Here is a 13,287-nt window from a genome sequence, read left to right as displayed (position 1 = left end):
GCGTGGCTGCTCGGGCCGGGTTTCACTGCCAGAACCCGCGGGGAGCCGAGTCCCGGTTCCCTCGGGGGCAGCGGGGACCGATCCCAGCCCGCTCGGGGCAGCGGGGACCGATCCCCAACCCGGGGACAGCGGGGACCGATCCCAGCCCGGGGACAGCGGGGACCGATCCCCATACTCGGGGCAGCGGGGACCGATCCCAACCCGGGGACAGCGGGGACCGATCCCCAGCCCGGGGACAGCGGGGACCGATCCCCTTACTCGGGGACAGCGGGGACCGATCCCAGCCCGGGGACAGCGGGGACCGATCCCCTTACTCGGGAACAGCGGGGACCGATCCCAACCCGGGGACAGCGGGGACCGATCCCCAACCCGGGGACAGCGGGGACCGATCCCAGCCCGCTCGGGGCAGCGGGAGCGGCGGCGGCGGAGCCCACGTGGGGCGGCGGCGTCACGGGAGGCGGCGGCCGGGGCGGCAGGAAGGGCAGGCAGGGCCGGAGGGCGGGCACTGCCCGGCTTTAAAAGTCCCCGCTGGGACGGGCTCATTTCCGCGTCACCCCGGCGTCCCGATGGCCCCCGCGGTGGCGCTGCCTGTGCTGGTGGCCCTGGTGGCCCTGGTGGCGCCGGGGCTCGGCGCGGCCCCCGGCTGTGATCACCCTGCCCACCGCTGGTGCAGCTCCCGGGACACCGCTGTCGCCTGCCAGGTCAGAGCTGCTGCTGCTGGGGCTGGGGACAAGGGCAGGGTCACCGGGACGCGGGGTCACCTCCTGCCTGCCCGGGGACGCGGGGACAGGGCTGGGGCAGCGATGCCTGGAGCGAGTGCCAGCTGCGAGTGTCGCTCAGGCTGTCGCATCCACAGGGATGCTCAGAGCCACACGGGCACCACGGCATTCCCCAGACCTCCCGGGAACGGCTGTGGTCCAGCAGAACCCTGCCCGCATCCCCTCTCCAGCTGCCCCTTGCACTTCTGCTTTTTCAGCCTAAAACCGCTTTTTGGCTTATTCTGCCCCAAACAGCCGGGTGCTGACAGTGCCGTGTGAGCCCCACGGGGCTGCAGCTTCCCCCTGGCACTGGGTGCTGGGCCATCCCCCCACCCAGGCACATCCTGCTCTAAATTTATTTTCCCCTGAAATGTTTTGGGGAAGTTCTGGTGGAAAGCCCCAAAAACTCCCAGCCACTCTCACTTCCCTCCAGCCCTGCGCGCCCTCATCTCCCCCTTCTTCCCTGCATCCCGGAGCTTCACCCCATCCCTACAGACACTAGAACGGGGGTGCAGCACCCATACCCCCCCGTGCACCCCGAAACCCTCCCGTGTGCAGGTGCAGAGCCGCTGCCCGAGCCTCCCGCGCCCCGCGGCCGCGCCCGTGCAGCTGAGCCTGTACTACGAGAGCCTGTGCCCGGCGTGCCGCGAGTTCCTGGTGCTGAAACTCTTCCCCACCTGGCTGCTGCTGCCCGATGAGATGCTAAACATCACCCTGGTGCCCTATGGCAATGCCCAGGTAGGAGCCTGTGATGGTGTTCACGGGGGGTTTCAGATGAGGGAAGAGATGAGGATGCTGACTCCATACTTCAGAAGGCTTGATTTACGACTTTATGATATATATATATTACATTAAAACTATACTAAGAATAGTAGAATAGTTCTCATCAGAAGGCTAGGCTAAGAATAGAAAAGAAAGAATAACAAAGGTTTGTAGCTCAGACAGAGAGAGAGCCAGCTCTGCCGTGATTGGCCATTAATTCCAAACATCTACAAGAGACTAATCACAGATCCAGCTGCATTCCACAGCAGCAGATAATCAATGTTTACATTTTGTTTCTGAGGCTTCTCAGAAGGAAAAAATCCTAAGGGAGGATTTTTAATGAAAAGATGTCTGCGACAGGAGCCGGTGCTCTCCCTGGTGGTGCCGGCCCTGCTCATCCCTCTTGGTCCCACAGGAGAGGAACGTCAGCGGCAAGTTGGATTTCCAGTGCCAGCACGGCCCTGAGGAATGCCTGGGCAACATGATGGAGGTGACGGTGCCCGTTCCCACAGGGCTGGCATGGAGGGGTCCAGTGTCCCCTCATCGCCCGCCCTGTCCCCCCAGGCCTGTCTGATGCACGAGGCCAAGAACTTCAGCACCTACTTCCCCGTCATCTTCTGCCTGGAGTCGGGCAGCTCCGTCACCAAGAACCTGGAGGCTGTATGTCCCCTCCCCGCCCCTCACTGCCCCTCGTGGGGGATGTCCCTGTCCCCCTGAGTGTCCCCTGTGCCCGCAGTGCCTGCAGATCTACGCCCCCGAGGTGGACAGCGGCCGCATCAGCGCCTGCGTGCAGGGGGACACGGGGGTGGCCCTGATGCACCACAACGCCCAGCTGACCGAGGCTCTGGATCCTCCACACCAGTACGTGCCCTGGATCACCATCAACGGGGTAAGGCAGGGGGGCACGGGGTGCCAGGGGGGCTGGGACACCCTGGGGCTGTAACCATGGCTGTTCACCCTCTGAACACAACACTAAAATCTGACCAGTCCAACAACAAGCCCCCACTATTCACCATCCCCTCATCCACCCATAACCCCAACACACCCCCCATGACAAGCCCCACCATCACAACCAGCCCTATCCCAGTTCCCCATTCCCAACCAGCAGGTTTAGGATGGAATCTTTTCCCTGAGCACTTGTGACAAGCAATTCTCTCTGGAATTTCCCTGCTTGCCCCAGCAAGAAGCCATTCCCAGCTGGGGTCTGGGGGGTGAAATTCACCACAAGGACAAGGGATTCCTAATCCAGAGAATTTTCCTCCCTACCTGTAGAACAACTCCTCAGTGCCAGGGCCCTGGCTGGGTGATGGGCACCAGAATCTAAACCTGCCATAACCAACAACACCCCAACTACCCCAAGCCTCTGGATAAGGATCCGCCGCCAGTGACACTGAATAAACAAACACTACCAACATCCCCCCTAAATAAACCATAACAAGCACCAAAGAGACAAAAGAGACCCCCAAACTTACCAGTCAACCACACCCTGCAACCACTGCTTCAACCAGCCCCAGCACCCCGTAGTAAGGGGAAGGTTTAGGTACAACTGCCAACCCCCCTAGAACAAAACACAGCCCTAAAAACAAAACAAATTCTGTCATCAATTCCTGCTCGGCCTCTCTCCGAGATTTATGGCCTGAAAAGCCATTGTTACAGCCCCAGCCCCATAAATCTGGGACCCATATTCACGGCCTGAAAAGGCCCCTGACCTGCCCTTGTCCCCCCACAGAAGCACACGGACGAGCTGCAGGCACAGGCCGAGGCCTCGCTGCTGGCGCTGGTTTGTCACCTCTACCAGGTGGGACAGGGCTCTGTGGGGACAGCAGGGCTCGGGGACACGTCCCTGTCCCTGCTGGGGCTCTCATGGCTGCTCTCTGGCAGGGGGAGAAGCCTGAGGCCTGCGGGGGCTCCAAGGCCCCGAAGATCCGGCCTGGCTGCAGGCGCTGAGGGAGCGCTGAGGGAGAGGCCAATAAAAAGGATTTTTTATGGAAAAGCAGCAGGATCTGGAGTGCTGTGCTGGGGGAGCTGGGAGGGGGTGTTGTGCCCTGGCACAGTGGGAAGGGAGAGGGGCTGGGCACTGGGATTGCCCTCCAGACCTGGGGATTTCCTGCTCCAGAGGGTCACAAAGAAGCCCTTGAAGATTCCCAGGGAACTCTGCTGAGCACCAGAACATTTCCTCTCTCCAAGTCTTGGGAGGCAGCTCCTGTGTCCATCTCTCTCCTTGCAATGACAGCATTAAACTCAATAATAATTTCAGGAGCACTGGGGCCAAGACCATCCCAGTTGCCACCAGTTCCCCATTCCCAACCAGCAGGTTTAGGATGGAATCTTTTCCCTGACAAGCAAACTTCTCTGGAATTTCCCAGACCTGCTTGCCCCAGCAAGAAGCCATTCCCAGCTGGGGTCTGAGGGGTGAAATTCACCACAAGGACAAGGAATTCCTGATCCAGAGAATTCTTCTCTCTACCTATAGAACACCTCCTCAGTGCCAGGGCCCTGCCTGGGTGAGAACCGGAACCCAAACCTGCTTTGTTTTCCATCCTCCTCATCCTCATCCTGAGGCTCCTGACTGCAGGGGCTGCTCAAAGCTCTCCTCACATGAGGTGTGAGACTCATCCCAGCTCTGGGCACAGCCCAAGGGCACTTGCACACCCTGAGAGCCACCTGTACCTCCCTAAACCCTTTCCCAGAGGAGCTGGGGAGGCTGTGGGAGCAGGAGGGACACAAGAAACCCCCAGATTCCATCCTGAGAGATGCCAGAGAGCCTTGAACAGCCAAGAGCAAGGAAAAACCATGGCCCTGCCACCACAGCGTCACTCTTGTCTCAGGCTCAGCCAACCTGGGCACCCCCTCAGTGTCCCCACCACCGCAGGGACAGCAAGGGAGGGAACTGCAGGCAGGCAGGGACCCTCCTTCCCTTGTCTGGCTGCACCTCAGGCAGCAGCAAGGCCTGGAAAGATAAGGGGAAAAAAAGCTCAAAAAAACCCAAACAAAAACCCCAAAAAAACAACAAAACCCCCCCCAAAAAAATCACACCATCAACCAGAGAGTGCCTGGAAACTTCATCTCTCTTTATTGTTCATTTCTCATCCAAAACCTGGACCCCAAACCCAGCTCTGGGCCCTGAGCAAGCACAGTCTCACTGGCATGAGCACAGCACAGCTCCTGCTGCTGCTCTGCCTCGAGCATCGCCCGTGCCCCAAAACTTCTGTGCCCTGGCTCAGCTGCTCTGCCACTGCCCACAGCTCGCAGGACCATAGGAAAGCCTTCCTCTCGAGAGAAGAAGGGAAAAAGAGACAGTGAGAACCCCCAGCCCTGGACTGAAGGATTCTCAGCGCCGCAGGACGAGCTCTTCTCTCCCGAAGCTCTGGGTGCCCTCAGGGCTGCGGGGCAAGGGCAGGACCCCATCCCACAGGCTGAGGGGCTTGGACACCCCCTGAGCATCACTGAGGGAATTTTTGGGACAGAGCCCGCTGCTCCAGGGTGTCCAGGACCCCGCTGCACCCCCGGGGCAGCTCTCAGTGCCCACCCCGAGCTCAGGGAGGAGCGAGCCGGGGAAGCTGCTGGAACGCCCCGGTGTGAAATCGCCGCCAGACCAGGCCGGTGCCAGCAGCTCCTGGTCCAGGAGGAAGGACAGCGACCCTGCAGCATCACCGGGCTGGGGAGCGCTGCAGGGCAGGGAGCCCTCCCTGGGGCTGCGGGGGATGCTCAGGGCCGCCGGTGGTGGCACCTTCCAAGCCGCTCTCTCCTCGCTGAATTTCTTCTTGCCTCCCTTCCCGCACAGCCGCACCACCCTGATGCCGCCGTGCCAGTCGCCCTGCCCGAGGCTGTCGGCGGCGCTGCGGGCGCTCTCCAGGCTCTCGTACTCCACCAGGGCACAGCAGCGGCTCAGCAGCTCCGGGAACCGCGCCGAGTACCTGTGTTAGTGGGCAGAAACACATAATCACCCAGGGATTATATGCAGTGCTTTTTGTTAAGAGCTCTGGGTGCCAGGGGTATATTCAACCCAAATCTGACTCTGATCATACATCCGAAATGATAATGATTTTATACTCTATCATTATATAACTTTCATGTTAATTATTAAACTTATATTGTTCTATTGTATACATAGATTTAGCCCCCCTCTGAATTTCCAACATAGCTTCTCATTATTCTTCTTATGGCTATATAATAATTATATTTAATTACTAAACAATCATCACATCTAACAATTACATAACTTATCACACTGCTTACGCAGGTGCAGTTGATCTGGGAAAACACAAAGCTTAACATTTTAGACTCCATCTTTAACATTTTCCAGGGCCCCACCCTCACCTGCGCACGTCCGAGGGCAGCTTGCGGCCCGGCCGCAGCAGGCGGATGGAGGCGATGGCTCCGAAGGGGCTGAACATCCTGGTGATGGTGTCCAGGAAGGTTTTCTGCAGGGGCAGGTCCTGCTCCCGCGGCTGCAGCTCCCAGGCCAGCAGCAGCTTGCTCGGGGGGACGCTCAGCAGGTGCTCGGGGATGGGGAGGCGCCGCCGCACTTTGGTGCCCTCCTTGTTCACCTCCAGCAGCGCCGAGAACTTGAGGGCGTAGAGGGTGAGGCGCCAGTCCCGGGTCAGGTATTTCACCTGGGCACACAGGGGGTGGAATGCCCATCACTCTGCATCCCCCACAGGGGCAGGGAGCACCCTAAACCCCCTCCAGGCAGGCTGGGACCCCACACAATGTCCCCAGAACACCCTAAACCCCCTCCAGGCAGGCTGGGACCCCATAAAATGTCCCCAGAACACCCTAAACCCCCTCCAGGCAGGCTGGGACCCCATACAATGTCCCCCAGAGCAATATTCTGTGTGAGCAGAACAGCAGAGAGACATCAGGGGACTTGGGGGCCATTGATGTCTATCCTCACAGTTTTCCTGCCACAATGCATGCAGGATTTAATACATTTCTTCAGCAAGCAACCTACTCAGGAACACTCCTGTTGTTCCCAGAATGGCAATGTAGTCTAATGTGTGTTAGCAAGATTTCATAAGACCTAAGTCAATATCAAAGTGAAGGGTCACAGTATAAATGTTGTTGTGGGAAAAAGCTTCATCTTCAGGTTTGAACATTGCTTGGTTAGGCATAAAAGTACATATTTACCTCATAGAAAGTGAATAATTTCTAATAGTTGTTAATAGTGCTGAGGTGGTCAGAAATCTTAGGAAAAAGCAAAAGGTCTCTCCAAAGGAAAGCTCTCAGCTGTGTGGGTAAGTAGGAGCTGAGACTCGCTTGTCAGCTGGGTAAAAACAACACTTGCCCTGGGCATGAGGAACAGCCCCAGCCCGTGCCCACCAGCCTTGCCCAGAGGACAGGGAACATCCTGTACTTCTGTGTGAGCAGCTTTGGGGTCTGCTGACAGCCCCAGTGTCCCCCAGGCTCTGGCAAGGAGCCACAACTTCCCCCTAAGCCACACCACCAGCATTTCCCTGGGTGGTTTTTGTTAAGGAGTGATCACTTCCATGGGTAGAAGAGGTGAATCCAACCCTGGGGATGATTTCAGGAGCTTTCCCTGCTCCCCTGGGCACTGAGCTCCCCACACACCCCACAGGAGGCACCCCCAGGACCCACCTTCTTGAAGGATGTCAGCAGTTTGATGCTGACAAAGCCCATCTTGTTCTTCTGCACGTGTTTGAGCAGGAAGGCGTCCCTGGCCAGGTTCTCATCGGACAGGTAGAACTCCACCTGCGCCACGATCCTGCGCAGCAGCTGCGGGTCGGGGCCGGGGCAGGAGCGCTCCAGCAGCGCCACCCCCGGCTTGCAGCGGCTCCTGGCACAGAAATGGGGACACAGGGCTCGGCTGCTGCCCAGGCCACCGTGCTGGGACAGCAGAGACACCCGGGGACAGCCCCAGCCTGGCCCTGGGTATGCGGAACTGCCCAAGCCCACGCCCTGGGTACAGGGAATAACTCCAGCTCATACCCACCAGCCTTCTCCTGGGTATGGGGAATTACTCCAGCCTTGCCCTGGGCACAGGGAACAGCCCCAGCCTGTGCCCACCAGCCTTTCCCAGGGTCCAGGGAGCCCACCAGTCTTGCCCTGGGTACAAGGAATGACTCCAGCCTGTGCCCACCGGCCTGGGAACAGTCCCAGCCTTGCCCTGGGTATAGGGAATGACCCCAGTCTTGCCCAGGGTACAGCTGCTTCTGGAATGTTCTACCCCTCTGATTTCCCCAGCCTTGGGTATGGGGAACAGCCCCAGCCTGTGCCCACCAGCCTTGCCCAGGGGATAGAGAATGACTCCAGCCTCTGCCCACCAGCCTTTCCCAGAGCCCAGGAGCCCACCAGCCTTGCCCTGGGTGCAAGGAATGACTCCAGCTTTTCCCTGGTTATGGGGAGCAGCCCCAGCCTTGCTCTGGGCATGGGGAACTGCCCCAGCCTTGCCCTGGGCACAGGGAATAATTCCAGCCTGTGCCCACCAACCTTGTCTCAGACACAAGGAGCAGCCCCAGCCCAGCCTCAGGAGCCTCCCAGGCTGTACCAAACACAGCCCAGCCGTGTCCCTCGTCCCACCCAGGCCAGGGCCCAGCCCTGCCCGTACCTGGTGCTGTTCTCCACGGGCTCCTCGTGGCCGAGCAGGGCGAGGGAGCAGCTCCAGGGGGCACAGAGAGGCCGAACCAGGGGGGAATTCCTTGGTGCAGGCACCAGGGGGCTGCAGCTGGGCTGGGAACCGAGCCCCAGGGCCGCTCCAGGGCCACGGGAGGACATTGTCCCTTCACCTGGGATGGGACACACAAGAGGGACAATGCTGGGACAGCCCTGCCAGCACAGGCAGGGGGTGGGCGATGGTTGTGTGTCCTTACCTGCTTGCTAGCAATGGGAGGAAAGTCTAAGCTCTAGCAGAACATCCCAAACACCCCAAGGCAGCAACTCCCAAATACCCCAAAAGCTCCCAGAAAAAGGCAAAAAAAAAAAAAAAAAAAAAAAAAGAAAAAAAAAGAAAAAAAAAGGGAAAATAAAAAAGGGAAGAGAGAGAGAAAGCCCCTGGGGTGAGGAGGGTGTGGGTTTATAAACACAGCCTGGAGGAGCTGCAGGGGTGGCTGTGGACCTGCCCCCACACTGCTGCTCCAGGTGAAACCTGTTTGTGGTTAAAGGGCCCCAGCTGAGCCCTGGGATCAGCCAGGCTCCTCCTGCCTCAGCTGCAGGGCCAGGCAGGGCTGGGCCAGCAGAACCCGTCCCCTCTGCTAGCCAGGGGGGCAGAGAACTGCAGCACGAGGCCTCTGTCTGTGCCTCAGTTTCCCTGCCTTGTGCAGGGACAGTGACAGCCACAGGGAGGGGAGGGAAGCCTCTGTCCAGGGAATCCTTTGGGCTCCCAATCGATCCTTTGGGCTCCATCATCTTTGGCTCCCAGTCAATCCTTTGGGCCCCAATCGATCTTGGCCCCCAATCATCCTTGGGGCTCCCATGATCCTTTGGGCTCCAAACATCTTGGTCCCAATCGTCCTTTGGTTCGATCAATCCTTTGGGCTCCCAATCGATCCTTTGGGCTCCCAATCGATCCTTTGGGCCCCCAATCGATCCTTTGGGCCCCCAATCGATCCTTTGGGCTCCCAATCGATCCTTTGGGCTCCCAGTCAATCCTTTGGGCTCTCAATCGATCCTTTGGGCTCCCAATCAATCCTTTGGGCTCCCAGTCAATCCTTTGGGCTCCCAATCGATCCTTTGGGCTCCCAATCGATCCTTTGGGTTCCCAATCGATCCTTTGGGCTCCCAATCGATCCTTGGGCCCCAATCAATCCTTTGGTCCAACAATCCTTTGGCCCCAATCGATCCTTGGCTCCAATCAATCTTTGGGCTCCATCGATCCTTTGGGCTCTCAGTCAATCCTTGGTCTCTCATGCTGCGAGGCACAGAAGGCAGAAACATCCTGCAGGATGAAACCTCCTGCAGAAACCTCCCCAGGCCAGTCAGGGATGGAGCCCAGGGCAGGGCAGGGACGGGGAAGGGTCTGGAATGAAACATCCCCATGACCTGAGCCCCTGTTGGGCACCAGGGGGAGGTGAGGGTGGTGACACTGGGCTGGGGACAAAGCCAGGGCTGGGGGCAATGCCGGGGCAGGGGGCTGTGGAGCTCAGTGCAAACTGCAAGTTGTGATGCTGGGAGCCCCCCAGAGCCTCTCCTGGTGTCCATCAGGGCCTTGGCTGATGTTCCTGTGCCCACATGGACAGGCCAAGGGCTGCACTGGGAAGGGAAGGTGCTGTTGCAGAGCAAATGATGGGAGGAGTTGCAGGCAAACAACAGGAGGTGGCTCTGGTTCCTGTTTTCAAATCCCTATTTTTGTGTTGGTTCGTTTTGAGAACTTCTCTCATTTCCCTTCTCAAGTCCCTGTCCCAGAGGCTTCCTACATGTGGGGCTGTTCTGTGGCACTGTGGGGACAATCCAGGGGTGCCATCCCAGCCAGGGGACAATTCCCAAGGGGACAAATAGGAGGTGAATTCAGGGCTTATCCCAGCAGCCACACACAGATTGGAGCTCTCCAGGGTGTCCTGGCTGTCCCCAAAGCAGCAGCACCCCCAGGCTGGTGGCCCTGCAGTGTCCCTTGGGCTGTGCCACCCTGCCCAGCTGTGCAGTAATGCTGGAGCTTGTGGGGGCCTGGAGAAATTCAGGTGCTGAAAGCAACTTTTGGACCATTTTTGCTTGGTTTTCATGGACTTTGTCCTGTCAGGAACCCAAAGTCAGGGCTGGCAGTCACAGGTGGTGCAGAGAAAGGGGGAGATCCTTTCCCTCCCTCCTCCAAAGCCCAAATGATGCTCAACCACCCCAAAGCTCCAGGGAAGAGGCTCCAGGAGCTCTTTCCTTGTGCCAGGCACTCCAGGCTGTCCTGGCTGTCCCCAGAGCAGCAGCACCCCCAGGCTGGTGGCCCTGCAGTGTCCCCTGGGCTCTGCCACCCTGCCCAGCTGTGCAGGTAATGCTGTGATATAGAAATTATCAGTGCTGGAGCTTGTGGGGGCCTTGAGAAATTATGGTGCTGAAAGCAACTTTTGGACCATTTTTGCTTGGTTTTCATGGACTTTGTCCTGTCAGGAACCCAAAGTCAGGGCTGGCAGTCACAGGTGGTGCAGAGAAGGGGGAGATCCTTTCCCTCCCTCCTCCAAAGCCCAAATGATGCTCAACCACCCAAATGTCTCAGGAAGATGGCTCCTGGGGGCTCTTTACCTTGTTCTGCCCATATAAATGAGGAGCTGTCCTGTTAGCAGCAGCACCCCCAGGCTGGTGGCCCTGCAGTGTCCCCTGGGCTCTGCCACCCTGCCCAGCTGTGCAGGTAATGCTGTGATATAGAAATTATCAGTGCTGGAGCTTGTGGGGGCTTGCAGAAATTCTGGTGCTGAAAGCAACTTTTGGACCATTTTTGCTTGGTTTTCATGGACTTTGTCCTGTCAGGAACCCAAAGTCAGGGCTGGCAGTCACAGGTGGTGCAGAGAAGGGGGGAGATCCTTTCCCTCCCTCCTCCAAAGCCCAAATGATGCTCAACCACCCTACATATTGTGTGCATAACAGGAATTTGTGCTTAATAGATTCATTTATGCTCCTCTTTGGACATGTAGGTCTGCATTAGACTTGAAATTCTGCCCATATAAATGGAGGAAGGTCATGTCTGTATGAGCTATTGTGTATTGCTTGCAATAACTGAAAGCTTGACATCTTTGCATCATTTTGTAACCTTCTCCAGGAAAAAGGAGTTATTTGCAAGCCATGTATTCTTCCTGGATGGCTGAGTTTTCCAAAAATGCTGAGTTTAAATCTTTACAAAGTACAGGTCAGGAGTTAATATTGTTTTGGTTATTTACAACAGAAGTCTCTTGACTCTGAAATTAAGGGTTGCCCTTCTGGGATGAGCCACAGGGCTTGGCAATGTCCAGCTGCTTCTGGAACGTTCTACCCCTCTGATTTGGTGGCACCTCCCCTTCTCCTGCCCCCTCCTGGTGCTCTCTGCTGCCTGGGAAGAGGTGGAACACAAAATCCTGGGATGCTGGTGCAGAAATCCCTGCAGGATTTGGCATCTGGGAGGGGCTGAGGATGGGGGTGGAGGTGCTGACAGGAGGATTTTTGCAGTGTTTGCTTTGTGGTTAAAGGCAGATTTTCCTCAGGGTCAGGAGGTGCTGCCCAGCTCCTCTGGGGGAAATAATCTGAGATTGCCAAAGGAAGAGGCTCTGTCTGGTGCAGAACATCCCAAACCCCCCAAGACTGGGCTTGTCCAGAGGGGGAGTGAAGCAGAGGCCCCCAGAGGCTGAGGCTGAACCTTCCTGACCCAGCTCTTGTCACATCCTCACTGCCCCCATCCTCTCAATTAGTCTGGAAGCTTAATTAGAAAATCCTCCCATGGCCCTGTGCTCAGTCTGATCCTCTCCTCCCCTTGTCACAGACATCTTTTATGGAAAAGCCTTTCCTTAGGGTTTTTCCTCCTGAGAAGCTGAGAGGCCTCAGGAACAAAATGTAAACATTGATTATCTGCTGCTGTGGAATGCAACAGGTGCATCTGTGATTGGTCTCATGGGGTTGTTTCTAATTAATGGCCAATCACAGTCAGCTGGCTTGGACTCTCTGTGCAAGCCACAAACCTTTGTTATCATTCTTTCTTTTGCTATTCTATTCTTTGCTGGCCTTCTGATGACGTCTTTTCTTCTATTCTTTTAGTATAGTTTTAATGTAATATATATAATAAAATAATAAATCAAACTTTCTGAAACATGGAGTGAGATCCTCATCTCTTCCTCATCCTCAGGATATAAAATAAAATAATACCATATTATTTTATGATATATATTACATTAAAACTATACTAAAAGAATAGAAGAAAAGGTTTCATGAGAAGGCTAGCAAGGAATAGAAAAAGAAAGAATGAAAACAAAGGTTTGTGGCTTGCACAGAGAGTCCGAGCCAGCTGACTGTGATTGGCAATTATTTAGAAACAACCACATGAGACCAATCACAGATGCACCTGTTGCATTCCACAGCAGCAGATAATCAATGTTTACATTTTGTTTCTGAGGCCTCTCAGCCTCTCAGGAGGAAAAACCCTAAGGAAAGGATTTTCCATAAAAGATGTCTGTGACACTGCAGCATCTCCTGGCACCTCTCAGGGACCTCAGAAGAAATGGGACCACGGCACTCCTTGTGCAGGCCTGAGCACTGGACACACATTTATTGCTGTTCAGCTTTAGTGGGGATTCTGTGGGGGGGTTTGGGTGCTGCTGCAGAGCTCCAGAGCATCTCCCCTGCCTGCTGGGCTCCCTCAGGGGCAGAGCTGAACCCGAGGCCCTCAGAGGCAGCAGGGCAGCTCAGACTGGGTTGCTCAGTTGTTGTTTCAGACTCTCTTATCTCCTCAGCAGGATCCCAGGTGTGGACTCTGACCCAGGGGGGTTTCATGGTTCTGTACAGCTAAATCTGCCTCTCTCACTTCTCTCCTGCCACTTCCATGTGAGACATTTACAGACAAACACCATCCTGGCATGACAGCACGGGGCAGAGAGGATGTGCCACTGCACACACTCTGATTTCAATGTGTTGTTCCAATGTTTGAAAGTGGCACAGCTGCCTTAGTGCCTCTGGGAATGAGAAAATCAGAGATTTGGGTAGAAGATTCTCTGCTGGGCAATGCACACGAGACCCCTGGAAAAGCTCACACTAAACACTGCAGCACCAGAAACCATAATAATAATAACAACAATAATAATAAAAGCTATTTATGACACAGCCTTTATTCACAGAGACATTTGCCCCAGGGCTTTGTTTTACAGAT

The 13,287-nt window shown here is 56.2% G+C and overlaps 2 protein-coding genes across 2 annotated transcripts; one reads left to right on the top strand and one right to left on the bottom strand.

Moving 5' to 3' along the window:
• Positions 1-503: 503 nt before the first annotated feature.
• IFI30 (IFI30 lysosomal thiol reductase) lies at positions 504-3,516 on the top strand. The gene is made up of 7 exons (XM_064734247.1): positions 504-701; positions 1,317-1,496; positions 1,936-2,010; positions 2,085-2,180; positions 2,257-2,409; positions 3,250-3,318; positions 3,402-3,516. Exons 1-7 carry the CDS (start codon positions 567-569, stop codon positions 3,465-3,467), a joined length of 774 nt encoding a protein of 257 aa, XP_064590317.1. The 5' UTR covers positions 504-566; the 3' UTR covers positions 3,468-3,516.
• Positions 3,517-4,570: 1,054 nt separating this feature from the next.
• On the bottom strand, positions 4,571-8,469 carry LOC135458868 (la-related protein 6-like). The gene is made up of 5 exons (XM_064734294.1): positions 8,351-8,469; positions 8,089-8,266; positions 7,119-7,317; positions 5,841-6,136; positions 4,571-5,437 (listed from the first exon to the last, which is right to left on the bottom strand). Exons 2-5 carry the CDS (start codon positions 8,253-8,255, stop codon positions 4,852-4,854), a joined length of 1,248 nt encoding a protein of 415 aa, XP_064590364.1. The 5' UTR covers positions 8,256-8,266; positions 8,351-8,469; the 3' UTR covers positions 4,571-4,851.
• Positions 8,470-13,287: the final 4,818 nt, after the last annotated feature.

Source organism: Zonotrichia leucophrys, chromosome 28, assembly GCF_028769735.1.
Source record: "Zonotrichia leucophrys gambelii isolate GWCS_2022_RI chromosome 28, RI_Zleu_2.0, whole genome shotgun sequence".
Lineage (NCBI taxonomy): Eukaryota > Metazoa > Chordata > Aves > Passeriformes > Passerellidae > Zonotrichia > Zonotrichia leucophrys.
This window is presented reverse-complemented; position numbering and strand designations above follow the sequence as displayed.